Source organism: Erithacus rubecula, assembly GCF_903797595.1.
Source record: "Erithacus rubecula genome assembly, chromosome: 4".
Lineage (NCBI taxonomy): Eukaryota > Metazoa > Chordata > Aves > Passeriformes > Muscicapidae > Erithacus > Erithacus rubecula.
This window is the reverse complement of record NC_136686.1, coordinates 37,455,859-37,481,864: the sequence shown is the minus strand read 5'-3', so window position 1 is coordinate 37,481,864 and position 26,006 is coordinate 37,455,859. Positions and strand designations below refer to the sequence as shown.

The 26,006-nt window shown below is 39.2% G+C and overlaps 2 protein-coding genes across 7 annotated transcripts in view; both read left to right on the top strand.

Annotated features, from left to right (window-relative positions):
* LEMD3 (LEM domain containing 3) overlaps positions 1-14,083 on the top strand; it is a 42,313-nt gene extending 28,230 nt beyond the window's left edge. Inside the window, exons 7-13 of the mRNA XM_079303927.1 lie at positions 497-598; positions 1,581-1,683; positions 1,915-2,093; positions 8,642-8,723; positions 11,402-11,507; positions 11,598-11,676; positions 11,906-14,083. Of these exons, the coding sequence (XP_079160053.1) occupies positions 497-598; positions 1,581-1,683; positions 1,915-2,093; positions 8,642-8,723; positions 11,402-11,507; positions 11,598-11,676; positions 11,906-12,069 (815 nt within the window). The 3' untranslated portion in view covers positions 12,070-14,083. The remainder of the gene's footprint in view (positions 1-496; positions 599-1,580; positions 1,684-1,914; positions 2,094-8,641; positions 8,724-11,401; positions 11,508-11,597; positions 11,677-11,905) is intronic.
* An 836-nt stretch (positions 14,084-14,919) lies between these two features.
* Positions 14,920-26,006, top strand: part of MSRB3 (methionine sulfoxide reductase B3) — a 77,616-nt gene continuing 66,529 nt past the window's right edge. Inside the window, exon 1 of one of the 6 annotated variants that reach the window (XM_079303942.1) lies at positions 14,920-15,135. In XM_079303942.1, coding sequence (XP_079160068.1) covers positions 14,935-15,135 — 201 coding nt within the window. In that variant the 5' untranslated portion in view covers positions 14,920-14,934. Of the gene's footprint in view, positions 15,149-26,006 lie in introns of all 6 variants that reach the window. The other 5 variants (XM_079303941.1, XM_079303944.1, XM_079303943.1 and 2 more) reach the window with 5 other exon arrangements.

Sequence of the window (26,006 nt, the reverse complement as noted above, 5' to 3'; positions counted from 1 at the left end):
AAACTTAGAGTTTCTATCGGTATCTTGATTAAATTGGGGTTTGATTTGCATTTCTGTTGCACCACTGTATTTCCACACTGGTTGTTATCATCTGCTTCTATAGTCAGTTGAACATATTAATTCTTTAGGAGGTCTTTTTCCCTGCCAGAGCAATCCTGTGGCATTCAGCAGTTCCATGTTGAACTGATCAGAAAAAGCAAACTGTTCAATAAAAAGATGATAGCCTTAATTTTGAGGGTATTTCACTGTTGTCCCAGGAAGTTTAAAAATTAACTGCAGAAAAGATGATCTGGGATACTGAGCTGTTTTTAAAACAATGAAATGTTTTTCTAGAAGTAACTGTGTTAAGAGTATGAAATACAGACAGCAAGTGCAGTGTATTTCACTAGCTTTGAAATGCACAGTGCTTGTTAGGTAGTTCAGTCTAACCCTGTAAACTCTGTTAAATATCCAATGCTCTAATACTGTTTAAAGAGTATTATGCATGTTAATGCAGGTGTAGCAATGGTTTGGGGAGTCTTACACTACATGAAATACCGTTGGGCAAAAGAAGAAGAAGAAACAAAGCAGATGTATGATATGGTGGTGAAAATCATAGGTATGGCTTGTTCACTTGTGTCTGATCTATCTGTAGCAGCTTTGTATAAGCTTTCAGAATACTGGCATTAGTTCAGTTATGTTTCTTCCTGTTTATTAGTAGTCATGCTGTTAGAGTTCTTGGTACAGTGTGATCCATGTGTTTTGTTTCTCTTTTTTTTTCATACCCCATCCTTTAAACCTAATCAAAGCTTTTGACTTAAAGCTTGTAATTTGAGAATTGCATCCACATGGCTATAAAGTTGCCATTGACTTGGTAGTATTTTGTCCTACTATTGAATGCAAATATAAATGCAATGTTTGTTTACTGAAGAATGGTGTCAGTTTGCTTTCTGTATCTGTTTTTTTCAGCTAACTTCAGTTAAAATATCCACTCCAAAAATGTGTGGTAGCTCTCAATACCATCTTTAATGGCTTTTTGTAGGAAAGGCAGCTTTTTAATTAATTTGAGCAGAAATTGCATTGCTAAAATAGTGTGCATAACTGAGCTCTGAAATACCCTCTTACTATTTGAAGCCACAGTGTTTGCAGTAGGTTGTGTTTGTAGTTTTTAAGCTCTTACTTAAGTTGTTCTATTACTTTTGTTTATGATAGTCACCATAAATACAGAGATGGTAGAGAAATCAGAACTGTTTGATTTTAACTATGTGCCTACCTTTTTTGTCTGTAAAACAAGTTTTGTTGAAGTGAAAGGAAAACACTTTATTTTCAGAGATGGTCATATTTGCTAATGCTTAAAAAGTACCAATCAAGAGTAACTGTAAGAATCTTTACTTCAAAGTTTTCTGGGATACATAGATAGATACATTGTTTGGTTAATTTGCCTTAAGAGTGGTTTGGCAAAAACAATGTTTCAAAATGCCTGAAAAATGTAACTACTGAAATCAGAAGGGGTGTTCAGAGTAGTTGTTAATTACCACAAGTGATACTTTTGTTAATGTTTGCATGAGCTACATAGTTACCAGTTTTTTATGGTTCCTCAGATGTTCTAAGAAGCCACAGCGAGGCCTGTTCCGAAAATAAAGAGTTGCAGCCTTACATGCCAATTTTACATGTGCGTGATTCTCTAATACCACCGCAGGACAGGTACGTTCTCACTAGAAGTACTGAAAGGAGGGAAAACCAGTAAAAACAAATTGGTCAATTAACTTAAGTTCAGATAGGAATAACTTAATTTCTTAATTGGTTGCACAGTATAATATTTTGGAGATTCCTATTGGTATACAGGTGGGAGGGAAAAGCATTGGATTTCTCTTACATGGTGGATGTGCAGGTTATTGTAATGCTAACTTCGTAATTTTTGCTTCAATTTTTAAGGAGGAAGATGAATAAAGTCTGGAACAGGGCAGTTGATTTTCTTGCAGCAAATGAATCTAGAGTTCGTACAGAGACACGAAGAGTAGGTGGGGCAGAGTTCTCAGTTTGGAAGTGGATGCAACCTTCTGCAGCGTGTGACAAAATTTTAGTAATACCATCAAAAGTGTGGCAAGGCCAAGGTAATGAAGATATATTTTGCAGATATAATTGTCTTAATTTCTGCATCTGACTTAGAAATGGTACACTGTTGCTTGAACATGAAAGGCTTGTTTTCTCTCATACATTTAAGGATTGTTATAAACTGTTAGTGGTATTTCTCTATTATCTTGGTGTATGGACTTAACTTTTTGGTGCATTGTATCTGCCTTGTTTTCAAGGAAAATGAGCTTTTCTGTTATAGCTACTGCAGAAATATGCAGTGGGTATTTAGCCAAAGCGACTTATTTCTTCCTTTTCATTAATTTAAAAAAAGAGCTCTTTAGTTGGGCACATTCTAACATGCCTTGCATTTACTGAAAGTAATGTAATTGATTGTATCTGACAGCAGGTAAATTGGATCTTGCAGACTTAAGTTTCTTACTGTTAAGTTGTCAGTAAGGAGCCTAAAGACAAAGTTGGGAGGAAGAGATGTTTATTTTAAAAGGGAAACTGCGGGAATAAAAGACTCCTTAATTAGGAGAACGTGTATTTGGAACATCTACTAGTGCTAGATGTTCTAGCTGTGTCATAAACATTTTTCTACACTGCATTTGTTTTGTAGTCTCTGTAGTGTAAAGGATTTGCTTTAATAGAGAAGACGGTTTGTCACACATGGATTTTGCAGTGGTCTGTCATTTTTTAGTTTTATCATAAAACCAAGTGGTAAGAATTTAGTAGTTGTGTGTCTGCAGTGGTCACATGTTGCTGGTTTGTTTTCTTTCTACCTTTCTTCATGTTAAGCTTCAGATTTTGGTTTACTCTCTCTTTTTTTGGTCAATGAAAAATTAAAACTATAGGACTGAAATTCTGATTTGCAATTAAAAAAGAATGCTCATTTCTATCTCTGTCTGAGTATGAAAGTAAGTAATATCATTATAGTTCTCAAACTTATACTACTGGTTTTAGCATTCCATTCAATTTCTAATTTTAAATAATTCATTGGAAATGAGGGCTGCTTTTTTTAAAAAATACTATGTGAATGCTACTGCAGGTTTGAGGTTCTGTGTTTTGCAGTAGTAATAATGTGGCATTCTGCTGTGTCAACTGATTGATTTCTCAACAACAACAAGAAGTTTGATTTCTCAATTTCTTAAAGTTTTTATTATTCAGGTGTGTATATGAACTTTATTCCAAGAGTTGTGGAACCTTTTCTTTCCAGGACATTGTGCATTAGGGATGTGCAAGTGCTTCAGTTGCAGTACAGAAATGGTGGATTTTTCAACAGCTGTTTCTATTGCATCTCTGTAGTACTGCCACAACTGAATTTCAAACACTTAAATTGAACACAGCTTTTGCAATCTATATATAGGTATTGTGAATCTGAGTCTTCTATATAGTGTATTGCTCAATACAGTCTGGGAAACATCATGCTGTAGTTCTAATTTACTACTCTTTTGCTCTCAGTTTTTCTTGTCCTGTTTGATTGAAGTATAAATCACTCCATGACATTCTGTCCTGTATTAGAAATCAGATTGGATCTCCTCACCTGGAGATGCCTCAGTGTGTGATAGCTCAGGTGGTGTTTTGCTGCCTGTAATATATATTCAAGACTGTAAACAGAACAGTGGTCTCCAAAACTTCCTAGAAAGTCAGCTGCTGTAGTAGCTACTGTTACATACCATCCCAGTTTAAGCATCTGATACCTACTTCAGCATATTGCAAATGTGGACAGAGTAATTTAATCTCTCAGCTGTGGCTTTTGTATGTATATTCCTTAGGGTAGGTACTTAAGACTCCCTGCTTCCTATTGAATAGGATGTATCAAAATCCATTCTGTTTCAGTCCTTTTAATTGCAATTTTCCTAACTTTCTTGTTATTTTTGGAATCTAGCAAAGATGCCTGAAGAACTGAAATTGCATACTTTGGCTCTAACAGAAGGACATGGAAATGGGGTGGCTGAAATGACAATGGGTTATTTGGGCTCTTGACAGTCAGCAGGCAAAGGCAATTTTCACATTCAAAGGCACTTTCTAGTTTGCACTCCTAATGTTCAGATGACTGTTAGAAATAGTTGCATTGCATAAGTCTCATGCTTTTTGCACAGCTCTTCCTTTCCTGATGTTTGGAATTCTACATGTATATGTATGCTTTCTTCATTTTTTGTGGAAGTATACATTAACTGGTATTTAAGTTCATACTCCAGTTCTGATGTTTGAATGTAGAAGTTCATAAATCTAAATATTCCTCAAGACCACTATGCCCGGAACAGACTCAGCATATAGAAAATCATAAAGAATTCTTGGGCTTGAATCTTGTGAATAGTTCAAAGCTTGCAATTTTTAAACCATCTGAGATCTGGTAATGCTCTCTAGCAGAGAACAGCACCTGAGCACATGCAATTGAAGAAGAAACCCTTTTCAGAAAGGCCTGCCAGTGTATACAAGGATACCCATGAATGATATTGTGCATCTTAACTGTGGGACCTGTAGCTTGTGTGAGATCTAATGTTTGCTGTCTATTAGCAGTGTGTTAAAGCATCACTGTGACATTTTATCCAGTCTTTCAGGATGCAGCCTCTGTTTTGGCAGTTTGTTTTGGTTTTTTTCTTCTGGATCAGAATGAATTCAGGTGCCATCCCTTTGAAATATTACCTATGGGATACAGTAGATGTATTTGTTAAAAAGAAAAGGGTAGGTAATCTCATTGTAGGATGGACAAATGTGGTTTTGAAAACAATGTACAAGAGAATAGTCAACTGAGAAACAATCTTGATCACGTCAAGTAGTTTAATTAAATCAGTGGAGAGAACCACACAATTCTAGTGTATTCAGTTTGCTTTTGAAAGAACAGATACAATTGTCCTATCACACCTTTGATAACTGCAGTTCTGAAGAAAACTAGGTAGGCAGGGCTACAGTGTAGCTAAGCTAACATAGAAGCTAAAGTTCCTTGACAGCTTTGGAAATGAGATAAAGAGGTTCTCTGAAGTACCACATCTAGGGTGATATTTCATCCTGCAGCAAGGAAGATAACCTGTTACCTTTTGTGAATGACACCCCTCCTCCCCAGCTTGTGAGAACATAATCCTTTCTCTGAACAAAAACAAGCAAAAACCCCCCAAACCACAATTATACTCTTAACTATTGCACGAAAACTGGAATTTGTACTGCTTGTAAAATTCTGTATCCATCCTGTGTTTTTCTTCTATAGCTGAATTGACTGTATTAAACCTTGATTCACCCATACTCTTCTCTTTGGTAAAATATTTATTTCAGTATTTTCTATGTGTATTAAAAAACTTCATGTTGTGTGAAAAGGTATAATTTCAATATTTTCAGGTAATTGTTTTCTCTTTTTGTTTTTGCCTTTCAAAATAAGGGTTAGTACCTAATGAATTGCAGTGATCTGTGGCTTAACATTGAAAAAACCTGGTTTTAAGAAACATGATTACCTATATTTGATACAAGTCTTCAGCCTTATCAGGTTCATCAAATTCACATCTAAAGGTCCTTTGGGCTGTCTTGCAACCCATGGTGATGATGCTTGGGAATTCCTTTAGCAATAATACATTACTAATTCAAGGGGCATAGAAAGCTGTACTACAATCTCTACAATGAAGCCAGTGCAAGAGACACTTTTTCCATCACAGACAGTGATAAAGAGATTGACAAAAGCACATGTGTTTTGCTGCTGCTCCTCTTCCAATGGTACAGTGATACTCAATTTAAGGTAGTAAAACAAAGGACATTATGTGAGAAATAAAAAGTAACTTCCTATTCTTAAAAGTGCTCAGTAATACCCAACAGGAATTTTTGAAGGTCCTGAATTTTTTCCTGACAGTGACTTACTGCACAAAGTAGTGCCTCTGCTTTTCTGTTTCATCTCTACCTTTTTATCTTGTAATATTGCATACATCTTGTAAGCATTACTACTTAGACCTGTGTAGAAAAAGGTGTGAGATGCTTAGTTAACAAGTGTAGCTTAAACTGTTGTCCTGAAAGAATGTCTGCATATGCCCTTATCCAGAGTATTTTATATGCTTCACACCAATGTAACTTTTCAAATAATTGGTACTGTATTCTGAACAGCTCTGTCACAGAAACTTCCTCTTTTGGGGGAGAGAGAGAAGCAGTTGTTACACATGTGTGATGAAGTTCAAGAGGCATCAGTCAACGATGCTGTTGTCAATTTTGCTCTGTAGCATTAACTGGCCTGTGTCTTCTCTAAGCTCTCTTTTTGGTCCCATTTCTGGTGTATGTATTAAGGCTTATTATTGTTCTAGCACTAATTTCACACTTCACTGATTTCCATGGTAGTTCTTTCCCTTATACATGAAAAGCACAATCTAAGTTACAAAAATTACTTTTAATTTACCATGATTTTGAGGAGTTTTTTGAGAAAAAACAGAGTTCATCCTTATTTTCATATGCTGCAGTGCCCTGGGCACACTTCTCTACCAGTAGGATGTTACATTAAGTTAGAAGCGGTTCAGTCTTATGCTGGTGGTAGGCATAAGATCTTACAGTCAAAATGGCATCAAAGTTATTAGAAACTGGAACAGGCAAAGTTTGTTTTTTATTGGTAACTCCACTAAAGGGTGAATTCCCCATTTAGTTACTTTTGGATAGCTCAGCAGTGTAGCTGCTTCCATAAATATCAGTATGGATGTATTTTTTTTAGTTCATAAACAGCTTGCAGAAATGTTGATCCTCTGTGTCTAGGATCTCTGCAAATAATCTCACCATTCTTTATCCTTGGATTAAAACCATGTGCTGGATAAACCTAGTTATAAACCATCAGCACATAATTTCTTCAACCCCACACCTTTTCAGGTCCAGGTCCATGACTAGGCCACCCCAGATCACCTTCTCCAGTATGGTGTGGTGCCCCAGTGTACAATATGCTGGTGACCTTTCACCCCACCCTTGATCTGCTGGAGCCAGCTTCCATGAGTGAGGTTGGTCCATGTATTTTTTTCAGTGTTGCTTAGTTCTGTAAAGTTCAATTGTATACCCTATGTATAATTTTTAATAAGGTCCAAAAAACTTTACAAAACTATGTGCTGTTGAAAAAGGGCTTTTCCTTAAACTATAGACAGTTCAGAGACAGATGTAGTATCACCAGCATATTTAGAAATCTGTTTCCAAGAGAAAACAGACAGTTGTTACAGGTATTGGTGACTTGCATTCTCTCTCTGTCTATTCTTAATAAGGACATATTTAGTTATTTAGGGAACTTGGCAGTAGGTTTGATATTAGAATAGGAGCTACCTTTTCTAGTTTCTAGTTGGTAATTGTATTTCATTTGTCTTTGGAATTTACATAATAAACAGGTTTTCTATGCTGTATCTCCAGGCAGTGAATTTTCTCTTGGTTAGTGCTTGTCATTCACAAGTAGTGTCTTCCACATGACTTAATTGTGTTTGTGTGACATGGTTTTTGTTTGGGTGTCATACAGAAGAGCAGCAGTGTTCATGTATTTTGGATGTACTTTCAAGATTTTAAAAGATCAGCAGTAAGAAGCACAGACATCTGCCCAAAACAGAGATTTTTCTGACCCTTGGAATGTTACATCTTGAGTATGTCATTTTTTTTCTAAAGTAGGGATTATATAGGAAAAGCATTAGCAGCAGTTTGGAACATCATTTTTTCTTGTTGAGATTTTTAATCTTAAGTTTAAACTCTTGAATTGACTGATCTCAGTCTTCAAAGTAAAACTTCCTTCAAGCCTTGAAAGCTGTTTTACTAGGCTATTCCCTTTCCTTTCTATTGCTGCTTTGTTGGTCCTTCTCAAGGCATGGAGCTGCCTTATCTGAATCTGAAGAACTCCTTGATTCCTTTTCTCATGGCACAGTCTTCTCTTGTGACTCCGACAAGTAGAACTTGTGAACTTCAGAGAAGTTAATATTTATTTTATTATTTCAGAATGTGTTTCATGGCACTGTTCAGCTTTGAGTTAGTCTGCATTTTGATTTTCATTTTTCTTCTTACATCTCTTTTATCCTCTGGTATGTTTCATTTCAGATTTAGAAGCTTCCTATCATGTTCGATCATTTAGGACTACAAAAGCCCTGTCCTTGTAGAGCATTCTTGACATGTTACTGCACTACAGATGCAGTGCAACATCCATCCTAAGGTCTCCCTATTTATTAGCCAGATGGGCAGCAAATTTCCCCAGAAGTGGAAGAAATGAAAATTCATCAGGCAGTTAGAACTGTATGGTTAACTTCTCATTCCAAAAATTTACTCCAGGCATTACATGTATCTGTCTTTTCATGGAGATGTAGTGCAAATCCTTTCTTTTCAAGTATATGTTATTTTTAAAAACATCCTGAATTCCTTCCATGTGGCCTGGATATAAGAGAGTGCCTTAAATGTAGAAGTTTGAAGTATAAAAAATTCAGCTAAATATGGTGTGTTTTCTTCAGTGTGGTAGGAAGACTCTACGAAACCTGATTTGCTTGAATTCTTTCATATGTGAGGGAAACTTTGTTCTGAGTAAAACTATAAAGGTATTAATGTATGAAAAAGACATTTCAATGGCATTATGCCTGTCAATAATTAGTATTTAATTTATTTTTCCTTTTAGCATTTCATCTAGACAGAAGAAATTCGCCGCCAAACAGCTTGACACCATGTCTAAAGATTCGCAATATGTTTGATCCAGTTATGTAAGTAAAACCAGTTATCTATTTGTATTTCTGCATTCTGTTGGAAGAGTCAATTTCTTACCTCTGAGAGGGCTTTGGAAAAAGTGAAGAAACATGGACATGTTAAAAAAAAGAAGCAGGTTGTAAAAAAAAAAGTTTCTTTTAACATCTATGAGAAGACAAAAAAATCTTCTGTTTGTCACTGTATTGCTCTCTGTCTTTGGCTCACTTCTTGAAAAATGTGGCATATAGTCAAACTCTTTGGAGCAATGACTGATCTTTCTTCATTAATTACATTTGTAAGTGTTCAATTGTATCAACTAACAGAGGAGACTCATGTGGCCTGACAACAACTGTAAGTTTTTAAAGTACTATTAAGTATTCTGGAGTATTTGGACTGCTACAGAGCTTGCACAGTTTGCATTTAAAAGGCTGAATTTGAATCACTTATTACTTTATGGTTCTGTGACTGCCTAATTTTGAAGCAAATGGATTTTTGTAGTGGGAACAAATTAGTGCTGCATACTGGCTTCTAATGCTCGTGTAATTCTCATAATTCTGAAAAATGTACTGTGTATGAATAAGTAACAAGCCTTGTTTCGTGTACCAAGAGTTAAGGGAAAAAGAATTAATTTTTTTGTATCTTCATCTGCTCCACTATTCTGTTATGTCCCCTTTGGCTCTGGACTAGATCATGGTAGGGATTGAAAACTAACATAGGTTATGCCCGATAATCCTGCCTAATCTTTGAAGTCTCTTTGTGCACTGTACAGAGATACAGGGACTCCAATAACTTAGCTGGAGTAAATTATTCCTTAATGTGATTATACAAGGCAAAAACACAGATGCTATGTCATACAGGTTGAATGTGAGGTGCTACTTAGGACTGAGGAATGTAAGAAGTTGAGTGGAAAGTAAAACCTATTGATTCAGACAGGAAATAGGGGAGGACATCAGAGTATGGACAGAGTGATGGCAAAGATTGGGTGTACTTCTTCAGTCTTTTTTCTAGCCACACTTAATTATTTTAGTTCCTTGCTTTATTAACTGAAAACCTGTTAGTTTTTTTAGCTGAAGACAATGTTACCCCTAGCATAGAGAAGTACTCTAAAAACCTTTTCTCAAAGGCTTTAAGACTTAATGACTGGTTGAAGACAGCAGGTTCTGTGGCTTCTATAATAATTTTCAGGTTGCAGTAGGGTGAGCAAGACTGGAATTTTAGGTGTTGTTTTTGAAGCAAATGGATCCTCCTGTAGGAGGATTAAATAAAACATGAGATTTTGCAGAGAATTTTAAGTGATCAACATCCTTGTTGTCCTTGATTCAAGGAAGACTTTGTGAGCTATATTTGTTAGTCTGAGTGGTGCTGAAATAAGTCCATTCCTGAAGCTGCACTGTAATATTTATTGGTATGTTCTGTTGGCTACTTTCCTGTTTCAGAATGTTAGCAATTCAAAATGTCTGCTGTTAATGGAACTAGTTACTGATTATTTTTGCCATTTTTGTTAGAACAATCCCCCTTTTTAGTCTACATCTTTGTTGTAAAGTTCAGTATTTTTCAGTACTGACCCAATCCATGCCCAGTAGCTGCATTAAAAAGCCCCCCCATTTATAGACTAGGAGTTGTTGTGTTTTGACACTTATCTTCAGTGCCCATGTCCAGTCAGCTGCTTTGAACATTTCAACTTCTGATACATTGACTTTTTGTAGACCTTTTCTCTTGGAAATTGACTTGGCTCCATTACTGGACTGCTGGATTACATTGATAGTGGGATACTTCATCCAATCCCATGTTGTACTCCTTAGTGCATTATTCTGTGAGCTTTCAGTGGACTGTTGCTTAAGGAAGAAGTTTTTATCATACCCTTGGAGTTATCTTAAAGAAAACGCAAACAGAAATCCAAAGCCCTCAGTGCAAGACAAACTGTGTTATTAATCTGCATGTGTCATTAGAGGAAGGAGGCTTATGTTCTTGTCCCAGACCTGAAAGGGATGAATCCTCTCACTTGACCCCTAAAATACAGAATGTACCAGTGTCTGTGATTAGATTGTTAAGTATTATTTTGACGTTTGCTATGGGTGCAAGGTTTGTTTCATTAAACGAGTTTTACTTGTTCTTTAAGTGACTGTATACTAACAGTAATTACTGAATTCTTTCCAGTGATACACCAGTAGCTGTTAGAAGCAGCCCCGTGATACAGGTCTTTTTTTCTTGACCTGAGAATCATCTGGGAAAATACCAGTTAATTTGTTTTTATTAATGTTAGCACAGCAAATAATCATGTGTCTACTGAAAAGTCAGGGAGGACTCATATCAAGGGAACAACTTGTTCACTTGTGCATTGTGAACCCTCATATCACAGCACCAGACTTTGTTGTGTGTTCTAGACATTTACTATGCAAGGCAGAAACAAGTTTCTTAACTATCAGTCTAAGCATCACTTAGGCCCATTTTAGGACAACACCCCACACCCCAAATAGAGGTTATTCCTTTGGATTTGTAGGGCTGAATTTTCTGAAGTGGACTGTAGGAACCAATTTATAGTGTATTCAGTAGGAAAAGTACTAAATTTGTCCCAAAGGCATTTACCAGAAAATTATGTCAAGTTACAGAGAAACCAGACTCAATGGGAAGTATGAGAATGTTGTAAATGTTTAAAAAATTATGTAATCTGTGAAATCTTTCATTGTTTGCCTAGGGAAATAGGTGATCACTGGCATCTAGCAATTCAAGAAGCAATCTTGGAAAAATGTAGTGATAATGATGGAATTGTTCATATTGCCGTAGACAAAAATTCACGTGAGGTGAGTGTCTTTCCAGTAGCATTTTAGTAATTTGTTCATCCTTTTCGACTGGACTTGCTAAAACCCCAAACCCCTCTCTCTCTTACTTAGGGCTGTGTATATGTCAAGTGTCTCTCCCCAGAGTATGCTGGAAAGGCTTTCAAGGCATTACATGGCTCCTGGTTTGATGGTAAGGAATGGGAGTTTATAACAAAACATGGGTAGAAATTATCCATGGGTGCAGTTGGAGTTCTTTTAAATGGTGAAATGTTTTGTATCTAAAGTATTGAGCAGTAAAAAAAAAAAAAAAACGGTTAACTAATTTTGATGTAATGAGATATTTGTGTTTTACATCCTGAAGCAAAATGCAATAATACTGAACTAGAAGGTTTCTCTTTTCCTATATCTTTGCCTCATAGGAAAGCTGGTAACAGTAAAATACCTGCGACTAGATCGGTATCATCATCGCTTCCCCCAGGCTCTCACTTGTAACACTCCACTGAAGCCATCCAACAAACACATGAACTCTATGTCACATCTGCGTCTTCGGACAGGCACAACTAATTCTCAGGGAAGTTCCTGAGAAAACTTTCTACAACTGCTAGGACTGTTACTTGCAACAGGAATGTTCCTGTTTGGCTGCCGTCTTCCTTTTTTAGTGCTTTTTGTATGTAATACTTTAATGAATTAAATAAAAGTTTGAACGTTCCAGAAGTCTTGTTTCCAAAGGGACTTAGCAATGAGGCAGTAATACTGAGCTGACAAAAGAGAAAAAAAGTTGCTTCACAAAGTTTTCCGGGGCTATAGTAAACCGATGCATTTAAGTTTTGCATGAGGAATACCGATTTCATTATACATTTGCAGATGTGGTGACGTATTTTTACACCAAAAAGTGTTTTTGATAATACAAAAGCATGGAGAAAAGAAGACTTCCTGTATTTCCATAGTTTCCTGTGAAATAATCTTGTGGGTATTTTGTAACAAGCAACCTGCAGTTCCTGATGGTGAATAAGTTAAAAAATTCAGTCAATATTAGTTTTTTGTTGCTGTATAAGAATCTTTTTTCTGCAGCCAGGGTGTGGGGAAAGTGAATTTGGCATTAGTGGTTGCGTATCAATGTGAGGGAAGATGAACTGATTGTGGATGTACTGGGTTTTGTATATAAATGTAAATGCTGGTGGTGGCAAAAAGGGTTGTGTTCTGTGAGGATGTCTGCATCGAAGCAGCAAATAAGCTTCCTATTTTATTCAAAACCTATTGTTTTATATGGTTTTGGCTGACCACAACGAGAGGCCAAATACCTACAAGTATTGGATACAGGTTAAATATCTTTTATAGGTTTTATATAAAATATCCAACTGATTTTGTGTGAAAGGTCTGATACCAATTGTAATGAATTCAAATTTGTGAGCAATAAAGAAGCAATTGGCAGATACTGGAAAAATATTTTGTGAAAAGCTGTATTTATTATACAAGTGTCAGGGCTGTGACAAAATACCATTGGATTGACATTCCCAGTACATTATAACCTGTTTTAATGAACCATTTATCTGTTAAAATTTAAAAAGGTACGTACTTCCTTGCAACAATTTTGGCTCATGCAAACTAGTGCAGCTGACAGTGAATCTTGTAAATTCCAAGCTTGTAAATTTACTAATGTTTACCTAGAAGTACAAAATTGTTGCTGAGAAGCTTAGTTGCAAATCTAAGATTATTGGCTTTACTAATCCCCACTCCTAAAACAATTTTAACTATTATCCAATTGAACATCCTGTAGGAGGTGAGACTGGAAGCACACCAGTCCCACAAATTTTACTGAAACTCACTTTACTTTGTAGATATGATGGATTTGCAGCATGAACTTGCACAAATAATGCACGTTGTTCTTACGGTTAAGTAAACATGATGCACACTATTCTGCAACAGGAAATCCTATTGTGCCTTACCTTTGTGCTTTTGTGGGCACCATGTTTATTATTGGAGAGTTTGTTAACCGAAAAATTTTAAATCCTCGGTTTTATGTCTCAGATGCTAATGGATGAGTATATATAATATATAATCAGCCATGCAGAATTCTACTTACCAAGGACAAGTACATATTTTTGATGGGTAAGTGGATTGTGCCAGGTCTGGTAGATTTTTGATGAGTTTTATTATATACATATATGTATATGTATAATATACATGTATATGTATTATATATATGTATATAAACTAATTTTGTTGTATTTGATGTGCATCATAGTGATTTGTTAAGCTGACCTTAGTGACCCCATCTTGTGACCTGTTGCAAGAGTGAATGTAAAAATAGCTGTGGCATTTTGAAAGGTCGCCTCGATGCAAATGCATCTATCTTGCTTCTAAGATATATTTCTTGTAAACACTGTACATTTTAATTGTAATATGTACTATTATGCAGCTTATTTTACCTTAAACTGTTAAGTTGACTGATATCCCTTCCTGCAAGACAGGGGAATATGTATAATATCTGAACATTTGAGAAAAATCAGATGTTTGTTGTAACTTGTCACCCTATCCTGTAAAAACAAACAAAAAATCAAACCAGACTCGAATTAAAGGTTTATTAGGGGTTTTTATATGTGTCTCACCTTCTAGTGATTCAAATGCTTTTCTCATCTGGGGGCGGAGGGGGAGATTAATTTGTTACAGCCACCTAACCATTTTTTGGTATTTGTTGGTGCTGCTATGAGCTGACGCTAGAGCCAAGATTCACTTAACTGTCAGCTTGACTTTTGTCCAGATTTTGTACACAGGGAGTGCAGAGACATTGCCTTGATTCCCAAGTCGTGGACATGCCATGTTGTCTCCCCTGTTAAAGGACAGAGCTGAAGAACCTTAACCTTGTGCTTTCAGCCTCTTTCTTGCGTTTTGAGATACAAAGAGTTATGAAAGGGCTTTTGATAGACTAACAGAAGAGATTAGCTTTTTCTCCTGTCATTATCTTACACTGGTTTAGAATTGTTTTAGTGACAGGTTGAAGGGTTGGGGAATAGGAGGAACAAAGAAGGCTGTGTCAGTCCATTATTTACAGTCCTTTGCCCTGTGCACATATGCGTGTCCCGTGGGGAAGGGGAGCAGGAGGGGGAAGTTGGATGTTCTGTCCTTTTTGGGAGCTGGGCGCGGTGGGCGCTGAGCGCTGCCGCAGTTTCGCGGCCGGTGCTGAGGCAGGAGCTGGCGCAGGCAGCTGAGGGTCACGGCAGGGCGGGCTCCGCTCGGGCTGCGCTCCGGCCGGGCTCTCCCCGGAGCTGCGGGAGCGTCTCTTTACAGGGCGAGGAGCGCCGCGTCAGCCTGCCCGAGCGCACCTTTAACGCTGCAGGACAGGGCGCCATGCCCGTGCCGCGGCGGCGGGACGGGACGGGACGGGGTCGCGGCCGCCTCCCCGCGCTGCCGGGTCGCGCCGGGCGTGCGGCGGGAGTCTCCCGGCTCCATGTTCATATTTGGCGTTGACCGCCGGTGCCCAGGAATTTCCCGTCATGCTCGCCGGGCGGCGGGCCCGTCACCGCGCTCCCGCGGGGCGGGGGGGCCGGGGCCGCTCGCTCGCTCCCTCGGGCCGCTCCCATGCGCGCTGCGCCGCCGCCGCTGCTCCCCGCGCTCTGCCTGGCGCTGGCGGCCGCCGCAGGAGCCGCAGGTAGGAACCGCAGGTAGCAGCTGCGCCCGGCCCCCGCCTCCACACCTCCGCACCGGCCCCGCTGCCGTGCGGCGGGGAGGGCGGGCCGGGGGCTGCGGCGGGGGCGAGGGGAGGAGCGGCCCCGGCGGCGCGGGGGGCCGGCCCGGGCCGCACCTGCCGGGGCTGCGAAGGGGAGCCGCTCGGCGCTGAAGGGACCCTGCGGGCCCTGCTGGCGGCCGAGAGCGGGGTTCAGGTCGGGGGTCGCTCGGGTCGGTTCCCGTTTCGCGGAGCGAGTCCCTGAGAGCGGCCGTCGCCCCCCCATCCCGGCCGCATCCCGGCCGCATCCCGGCCGCATCCCGGCCGCATCCCGGCCGTGCCGCTCCCGCGGCCGCCGCAGCGCCTGCACCCTGGCGCGGCTCCGGGCGTCCTGCGCTGGGGCTGGAGCTCCTGCCTCGAACGGTGCACAGCGGAACAGCTGCCTGAGCGACTAAGCAGCGCTTGGGCAAGTGCGTAATGAGCTCAGTTCAGCCGCGATCCCCGGCTCGGTAAACGGTGCGGCGCTGGGTCAAAAAAGGAGCTTAAACTTCTCAAATGAGCTCAGAAATTGAGTTTTTCTCAGGAAGCTCAGTGTGTTCACTGACTAGGTTTGTTTGGTGTTACTCTTCTGACAGATGACAATCGATGCAAAGGATGAAGTATAATTAATTTCTTTCTATCCCCTGCTCAAGTTGATGTAGCTGTACTTACTGCATCGTAATATTCCTGGAAACAGGAATAAGACTTAAGCTTCCTGTAGCATTAGACAAATTAGCTATAAATGCTATCTTTCCTGCTTGAGCTGAATTTTCAGTCATCACCCTCTTAGCACAAAGACTGCCTGAAAGCACAGTGATCTTAAACAAGCATAGCTGTGTATTAAAATGCCAAATCTAACAGTAGTTATCTGCAGATAAGGCCGGATGTCAATTGTTACCTAGTGATAAATGCTGTAAGGCAGTCTCTGCAAGTCTTCTGAGCCTAAACGTAGCATTTAGGAAAGTATAGAACCTTACATTGTATATGTCATGCTTTTAGCTCTTTCTCTGTTGTTACTATTAAAACGGTTCTGAGGATGCACTCTGTGGACAGACAGAAGTCAGAATGAGAAATCTACAATAGCCAGACACTTTGCCTTACTGGTACGGCTTGCTTATGGCAAGTCACCTGTAAATGGAACAGCCATCTCCACTCCCACTATGGCACAGTGCCACTCATTTGAATCCAGAATTTAATGCTTAGAATTTGTACTGCTTATGTTCTTGCCCTTGCTGAGTAGACACAAGTGCTTTCTGTCTTATTTGCTGATGATTCCCAACTTTTTGTTACGTTGCTGCGTGCCTTTGCAGTTCGTCATGATTCCTTGTCTGCCAAATTTGGTTGGTAGCAGTGCCCTTTGAGTCTGATTCTGGGAGTAGTTTCCATGTGGCTTGTCATCTTAATCAGACATTTGCTCATAGTTTCTAAAAGAATCGCCTGCCTCGTTTTAGACATGGCTTATTTTAGAACAGTATTTCTCAACTGTCTTTTAAAATTTGTGTAGGGAATTAAATATGGTTAGCAGCTTAACCAGAATTACTAAGTAATCCTAGAATTCAGCGATTAAAAAAGGATTTTTTAAAAAACTAAAGCTGTGCACGGCTTTCTTAAAACCAGTAAAATTAGTGGAGTTAAACAATATATAGTTCAGTCCAGAATGTGGTTGGTCTGTCCTTTTCCCATCTGATGTACCTTGGATCTTAATAATACACATTTCAAAAGATCTTTTAAGAGGAAAAAACAATTCTATTTTTCGTCCAAAAGAGCAATCTTTAAAAATAATGCCTTTGTAGATGGGTAATGATTCTATATTTGGTAGCAAACCCATATAAAGCAGTTGATCCTAGACAAAAATAAAGTCTTTTGACTGAATGACCTTGCTCATTTTTCCAAGTGGTAGCAGTTACATGCTCACAGAGGGATTAGTTAATTCAGATGTTTACAGCAGTACATAATGTAAGAATTTCTTATTTTTTTGTTTATACATACCATAAGAATTCCTTACAGCTGTTCAGTAAGGGTCAGCTTGTGCATGAGGGAGGTCTTTAGTCCTTTGCCCTGTTATTTATGAAGGTATGGGAGGATCTTGTTTACCTACTCATGTTTTGTCAGCTTTGTAAGCTGATACTTGTTTCTGCATCATTGGAGATCCAGTCTATTTATTACATTAGAAACACAACAAAATGTAATTTCTCTATTAGGTTGATTGTTAACGGTTCTTTTGTTATTTATTTTAAAAGATGGGGCAATAAGAGTCGGTAGGGGGAGAGAAGAGAACACTCTGTTAAGGATTTAATCTTCTCAGACAGAAGGCTAAGAAGTCTGCCTGTCTGCATCTGACTGGCATTGCTGCAAGCCAGCAATGCAGTAAAGCCATCCAATTTGGAGATAGCTTTGTTGAGCTGCATAATTCAAGTGAGTGTGTCCTCATTACAGAGCAACTCTTAAGCTACATGCAGCCTTATATTAGTCATAGGTAGGGAATATGACCTTCTTTTCCCCTTTCTATTATTTTTCTTTTTCATTAAAAGCTGCAGTTTGAGCAATGCCCAGGCTGTGTGTGAATTTAAGCTATGGAGGCTTTAACTGAGAGGAAAGTGGGATAAACATCCATCTAATTATAGCTGGGTCTGGCTCTAGTTTAAGGGTTCCTTAGCCAAAAGACCCCCACAAAAATGGAATTCCTGATGTGTTTATGATGTAATTAGGAATTACTGTTGAATAGTCAGGTGTGGATTTACCTTTCCCTGAGTAGCTCTGAAGTTGGTTTACTTATTTTTGAACAAACTACAAGGCTAGACAGAAATAGGGTGTTTCTTGCTCACGGGTAATCATGTCCATACATGGAGTTATTTCAAGGTTGCTTTCTCCACACAAGACAGAGATCTTTTAATCAGAACAACAAAAAACTTGAGAGATTTTGGAGCATTTTTTTTGTGTCTCATAGATTAAAAAGTGCCTAGAGGTCAACTTTCCCTTACTCACCTTGCTTTGGTAAGATTTGTTGTTATCTTTTCAGAGGCTTCATTTCCTTCAGAAGGATCTTTGGTTCTCAGTGAGCTGTTAATATGTACTAGCTTAAAAAAAAACCAACTCCACAGAACTAAAGATTTAAGTCTTTCTCTGTAGCAATTTGTAAATGTATAACCAACTAGCAGTGTTTTTAAAGTAATTTTCAACTAACCACTTAAAATGAAGGAAACACATATTGTATTATTAACTTCTACCAGAAGTTGAAGAATGTAATTTTGTATTTTAACAGAGGTTTTTGTGTCTTTAGTCTTTGAAGATGCTGATCTGTATTTTTTGCATGAAAATAGGGTAGAAGAATTCTTTGGGAACCCCATTTATGGTGAGGTAATTGGAAATTATAATTTACCTGCTTAGCTCCAGCCTTCTGGTTCTCATTTAGCAACCTCAATTCAGCATTATCTGAAAACCACACAATCTAGCAACTGGAACTGGGAATAAAGAGGCTTTTTGCAATAAGAACTTTAAGATCTGAGGAACTGAATGATACTAGCCCAAAGCAGGCAAGAACAATACTTACAGTTATAAGATGCTAACACAGTTTTGCTGTCCTCACAGAACTAAATTATAGTTTAGCATTGTTTTGTACAATAATTAATAGCATAAGCACTTCTTTATTTCCAGCAAGTTTTGGGTTTAAACATGATTGAGCTTTTGAGTATTGCACAGACGAACTCCAAGGACAAGACTTCTGCAGAGGTTCCCTGTTTGCTTTTTCCTTTCAGTAGCATCTGAACATCAGGACTGATGATTTCTTTGAACTGTGGGCAGGAGCTTAGCAAAATGTACATAGTGTGCTAACACACTGTTTTGTTGGGAAGTGTTACCTCATCCAAGAAATTTTAAGAGTAATGTCACGCATGGCATTTGGAAGTGTTTCCCCACGGGTCTCTAACTCCCTGTTCTTCCAAAAGGGGACAACGCCTTTGCGTTTCACCTGACGGAAAACAAATCCCTACTACCAGGGAATAACAATAGCACTGATGGGATCTAGCTGCCAAATGCCACCACTTTCACTCTCACCACACAATGAAAATGGAAAAAAAATTCAACACATGGAACCTTAGCAGCTTCCTGGGGAAGTGATCTGTGCCAGTCGTTGCCAAAAGGAAACAGCTCACAAAGTGCTCCTTCTGGCTGAGGGATTGCCCTGTTCTTGTTCCTCTCTGTTCCCCAGTGTGTGGTTCTCAGGGAAATCTGCAGGCGAAGCTGTTCCAGCTGCCTGCACAGAGAACCTGTGTCTTAACAGCTTTGAGGACCTTCAAGGTGGCTTGGTGGGTGGCAGCTGCATGGATGTCTCTTGCAGTACGTGCAGCACAGTGAGTCTGGCCTTGGCTTTCCTGCAGCTGATTCAAGAGCAAGAATTGGCTTGATATAAACTTGCTCAGTTGGCTAAGAAAAATGGTTGAACAAGCAAGCTTTGCCACCTGGGTCAGCATTATCATCATCCTGCTGCTGGGAGGAAGCTTGATATTAAATATAAAGCCAATGCAGATCCATCCTAATGTGTCCTGATGATGAACAGTCAGAGCTTACACTCAGTTCAAGTTGAATTTGTATACTAATGGGTGATTCAGTAGCGCACTGATCCAGTCTGTACAATGCTGAAACCAAGGCTTGCAGGTCAGATTGGTTGGGCTTCTACTCCTGCACACCAACAGCACTGTCAGTAGCTATAGCACAAGAGTGAGAGAGAAATGGGAATAAGACAGGAGCAGATGCTTTGGCTGTCAGCTCAGGGACAGGTGGAAAAGTAGAGGTGAATCAGTCAACTGTGTGAAGTTACAGCCCTGCAATGCAAATTCAGAAGCTCCACAAATAAAATTATTTGGATTTTCTATAGTGTTATCATTTCTGGTTTTGAATGGCTGCAGAAAAGAAAAATAAGCCCTATTGCCCAAAGCCTTAATATTTAACTTCTATGTGCTTTTAGACAGTATTCTTACTTTTTTTCTGTTTTTTCCAGAATTAAAATCAGCGCTTCATCAGATCTCGTGTGTGCACAGTGAAAAAATACACTGTGCTGTCAGCACACTTCTTAACATCACTCTTCATGAGAGAAACCAAATTGTCTGTGTACGTGCTTGTTCTGGGTACTCCTGCTTTTATTAACGGCAAACTCACAAAAGGGACAAGAACTTGAAGCAAATTAGCATCTCGCTGGGGAAAGGACCCACCATATGCTCCTGGTATCTAAACTGCTACCTCATCCAAAAACCACATCTTTGATACTTGCCTCTGAACTTGAGAGAGGTACTGGCTTGCACCAATTTTTTCTAGCAGTTGTTGAACCATGCTGGGAAGGAGTACAAGAGATATTTTGCAAGACTCTGGGTTCTTCCCATGAAGTCTAAAAATGTGAAATACAGTAGGTGTCTGGGGAAAACCAATCCTTTTATGTTGTTCAGTTACATATGAATTACAGACCAGTACATTTTGATCTAATGACAGTCAAGTAATAACTGTGGCACTGTAATAGCTGAGTGAGGTAATGCTGTTTAAGATGAGAGGAAGATTTTCAGAGCATTATCCCATTTCCACAATCACTCTTGTAGACTAAACAAGCCAAGTGCTAAAAATTTTTGCAGGGATTTGGCTTTCTGAACCACTCTTTGTTTTTACTTCTCCTCTGGGCTTTTCTCAATTGTCTGTCCTACACCCCAAACCAGAAGCATATTCCAACTGATACCTTACTGTTACTGAGCAGACCAGACTTCCTCCCCAGTCTGTTGTGTATTATGTTTCTCTTTTTAATAAACTGCAGATTGTTATCTCCCTCTTTCTTTATTTTTTTTAAATTTTAATAGTTTCACACTGTTGGCTCAATTTATTGTCATTGTAACCATTGTAACCTTTTCTGCTGTACTGCTGCTAGTCTGGCATTCTTTTGACTGTTTCATGCATTTGAAGATTTCTTTTGAAGTCCAAATGTGATTCTTTGTACTTGGCTGTATTGAATTTTATCTTGCTGGTTTTGGGCCATTTCTCTAATTTGTTCAGACCATCTTGAGTTCTGCTCAGCTCTTCAGGGTGTTTCACACTCCTTGCAGGTTGATGTCTCTGCAGTTTCAGTAGGACTACTTGCTGGGTTTTGGCCCTGGTCAGTAGGAGAAGCGCTGAGTGAGTGGGTTTATTCAAGCAGCTCTGCACCTGTGATAGAGGATCTTGTTCCAAAAGAAAGGTGCTTTTCCAGTTTGCTTTGTCTGAAACTATTTTATATTTGACGTTTATTTGATTTGCTGCTTTCCTTCTGCCTATAGAGCACAAGGAAAGAAGGAAAGTGTGTTAGTTTTGGGGTTAGATTTTGGCAAGCTCATCATGGTGGCTTACTGCTTTCTAATTTTCATTGCCTGTTTATGGTTTGTTTAGTATTTTGTTTCTATGTGCTGAAGATAGATTTATGGATGTGTAATTCAGTCAGTCTTTTCTTCCTTTTTAAAAATGGGTATTACCCTCTTCCTCTTGAGGTTTTGTAAAGGCAAAAGCCTCTAAAAAATCCTCCAGGGTACATGCTCTTTTCTGAACAGTTTCCCCTCCTTGTTTCCTAAACTCTGAGGATAAATTTACTAATCTGACAGAAGAGGAAGAGCAGCCTCAGGGAAAGGGAAAGGCACACAGGACAGCCCCATCATCCTAGAATATAGTGACCAACATTAGTATGCCTAATTTCTGATAGTCTCATAATTTTGCAGCTATATACCTGAGGTGCAGTTCTTAAGAATGAGATAGAAAGCTTGATAGACTTTGATAAAGATTTCTCTTAAAAAAAAACCAAGAAAAAGTAGCTTTGGCAGCTCGTGACAATTTTTGTGCAGAGCAAGGTCTGCATGAGAGATTTCAAGTTTGAAAGTAGTCACTACAACTACTCAATTGCCTCTGCTGTTTCTTTAACAGTCCTATTTCCAACCTGATAATCTGATGTGTTGGTTTTATTTTCTTTGGGTTTGGGTTACAAAGCGTGAAATTTGCAGATGCACTTAATGGATTATAGGTTATGGTTTATTCATTTTCTTTTTTGTTTTCCCAGCAACTACATAGAATTTTCAAACATATAGATAACTGTAAGAGAATGTGACTCTTTCTGTGCATACATAGCAGGGTATTAAAAATAACATACTGAGCAAATGTATCAGAATTCTAATCAGTAATTATTATTTCGAAAAGACTTCAGGTGGACATAGAGCTGGCATGTCCTTCATTGTTTTATCCTGATCAGGGATGCTGAAGGCTCTCACTGAGATGTGCTGAAGTGAACTGCAGGAGAAGGGCCCTGTGCTGGGGTCAGAGGATGCTCTGGGGCATGGCTGAGTTGCTGAGGAATTTCTAATGTCTCAGAGTGGTGTGAAATATCAGGACCTAGATGTGAAAGAGGGCCCTGATGATTTAAGAGCAGGATTTTCCTTATTTGGAGCACGAGTCCAAGTAGGACAGAAACAAACTTCATTTTGGAGCAATGCTTAATGAAGTTCCTGACAGCAGGCTGTGGCGGGGGGGCTGCCTGCAGGTGTCTGCTGCTGCCTCTGCTGAAAGAAGTGGAACAGATGTCACTTTTAGGGACAGATTATGCAAAGAAAACGTCAACATTTATCTTAAAATATTGATCCAGAGGAAAGCTGCATTACAAAGCCTTGAAAGCAGCTGAAGGTTGAGGGAAGAGGAGAATGAAGTTGGTGGCTGCACTGTTTCCCTGTGACCAGCACCACCTTTGGGGGGGGCTCCAGGCACACCTGTGTGGCTGCTGCCAGGTCTGGCACTGCTGCAAGTCTGCTTTAATAGAGCAGGAGAAAATATTTCTGGGGTTTTTCTCCGAAGGTAAGTGCTTTTCCCCCTGCAGAGAAGGTTTTGCATGGTTGTTGCAACTCCAGCTGGAGGGGTATAGGATGAGTATTTTTGCTTTTTGAATGCATTTAGGGCTGGGAAATGTGGACTGACAGAAATGTAAATTTTAATAAGTATTTTCAATCAATTAAAAGAAGTGGAAGAGACACCTTTCTTTTTTGGACATTTTGCAGAGATCTGAAGAGAAGGGAAATCATTTAAGCAAGTTTTGCTAGCATTAATACTTCTTTTGTTCAAGATTTGAAAAGCAGCTTTAGGATGCCTAAAGGTGCAGATCCTGTTGCTGCACAGACAATGTAAATACTTGAGCTAATTAATAAAATAAAATACAATGTTTGTGGATTTTAAAACTGCACTGGAATTAAAATCACAATTCAGCTCACAGATTTCACATAATGTGTTTCATTGAAAAAGTTCATTTTTGGAAGGTATTCTGAGGCTGGAGCACCTCTTCTATGAAGACAGGCTGAGAGAGCTGGATTTGTTCAGCCTGGAGAAGAAAAGGCTCTGGAGAGACCTTAGAGCCCCTTCCAGTACCTGATGGGGCTGCAAGAGAGCTGGAGAGGAACTTGTCACAAGGACATGGAGTGACAGGACAAGGGAGAATGGCTTTTAACTGAGAGTAGGTTTAGACCAGATTAGAGAGAAATTCTTGACTGTGAGGGTGGTGAGGCACTGGAACAGGTTGCCCAGAGAAGCTGTGGATGCCCCATCCCTAAAGCATTTTGAGGCTAGACTGGATGGGCCTTTGAGCAGCCTGATCTAGTGGAAGGTGCCCCTGCCCATGACAGAGGAGTTGGAACCTGATGATCTTTAAAGTCCCTTCCAACCCAACCCATTCTGTGATTCTATGGCTCTATGATATTTTCTATTGTAAGAAGGAGTGTCTTGAATAAATGTTTTTATCCCTGTAATCACCTAAATACAGGTAGATGTACATATAATCCTGGTTATTAAATGGCAGAAAAATTTGGTAGTGGTTTAAAATCAAGTGGTCTTTATATTTGGATCAAGTTTATTTCTGTCAGGGCAGAAATAGTTTTCCTTTCTCACTTTCCTCTCTTACTTTTCGGTCATTGATGTTCAATATTCACTCAAAGCTTAAGTTATACTCTTTCCTTACTTGCTGTGGTGCCTTCTCACTGCTAGTCATAGAAACAGAAGTACAACATTGATATTATTTTATTTTGTTATGTATTAGATGTTTGGGGTCTTTTTCAACTGCATAAAGATTCTTTGTTTTTTGGATGATAAATGTTCCTATTGCAGTGTGCAAGGCATTCTTTTATCTGTTTTGTTGCTATTTTTTAATTTGTGCTATGTCAGACCTATATTCTATAAATTGTTTAAAAAATATTTTTGGATAAAAGGCTAAGGTTTTCTTGTATATTCATAAGGCTGCTCTGCATACCATCGTGACACAATCTGTGTGATCAAAGGTTCATTTTTCTAGGACGCTTTTGTTCTGTCGGTACATGCCGCGTGTGCAGAGGATGTTTGGGGACAGCTCGGGGCTGTGCAGTGCGCGGCTCTATCCGCGGAGCTGGCACCGCTCGGTGGCGAGCAGCGGCACTGGCTTGCCGAGAAAGCCACCTGGAAAATTTCCATGTAAGGGAGACGGCTGCGGAGAGATTGGCAGCTATGGTGGCTTTAACTCCAAGTGCTTTTCTAGCAGCTGGGATGATAAAAAAAGAAACCACCACCTGAATCGCTCTGAGCTGAAGTTATACTACTACCTGACAGAGAGATCATAACTAAGTTTTATAAACCCTTTACTTAAAAACATTTTTACAAAATGCAAGATACTCAGATTTGGTTCAGAGTCTGAACTACAATTGTATTTTCTCAGGTAAGAAATAATACAAATATCTATTATTACTGTGTGCAAATAATGTGAGGAAAAAGTCTGATGAGTTACAGAGTAATATGTAAAACAATTTTAAAAAATCCCAGTTTCGAATTATATGTTTGTTTAATCTTCAAAATTAGTCTTTTTTTAATTGAAAAGTGAAAGCTAGTACAAAGGTGTTTCAGAAAAGCAGAATAGAAATTTCTGTTGAAGGGCTTCTGTTCATTGCTATAAAAGGAAGTTGTATTTAACATGATGCCTGGGATTTGTCCCAAATTAAAAATAGAATAGAAAGCTTGTTATCTCTGCTGTATTAGAAAGCCTGACAGTGCAAATAGTGGTGGAGAGGGAGACATACCTAATCAAACCAACCCTTTAGCAAAAATGGGTTTTATGTCATCAAGTGGCTAGGGTACCCCTTGGATAGTTCTGTTCACAGTAATAGCACAGAAGTTTTAAATTTATTTTTCTTTTAGTATTGAGAATGAATCCTTTATTGGTGTGCAACATAAAAAGCTTTTGGGCTTGCCAGTAGGAATTGTTAAATTAAAAGGTTATTTCCAGAACACTTGTATCTCATCATCTGAGGACCAGAAGCAATTAAATCTTTACCACTATGCTGGAGAGGACTGCCTGAAATGGAAAAGATGAGAAATTTTTCAAGATGTTGAAAGGATTGTGATTCTCGGAAAAGACCCATTTAAGAATAGTTTATGACTGTTGTAGTTATAAACTCACTGCCATAGAAGGAATGTGCTGTATGTTGGCAGGCTACCAAGTCAGGGAAAATGAAAGTGCAGCTCAGCACTGTTTTAGTGCATCAGATCTGGGAGGAGCAGGAGTTGGGGGGAATCCCAATTGACCTATATTTACTTTGCTTTGGGAAGTATTGCCAGTAGTAACTATTGGGAAACAATCTGCAAATGACAGATGTATGAGCACTTGCAAGAATGAGAGACTTGCTGGTTTCTACTCTTAGCCAAGAATCCTCTATCATCCCAGGCTTGGGAACTCCTTGTTTGTCTTGTTTCTTTCCTTCCTTGAGGTCGCTGTGTTTTTGTATCTCTTCGCAGTTTCACTTTTCCCATTTCATCTGCTG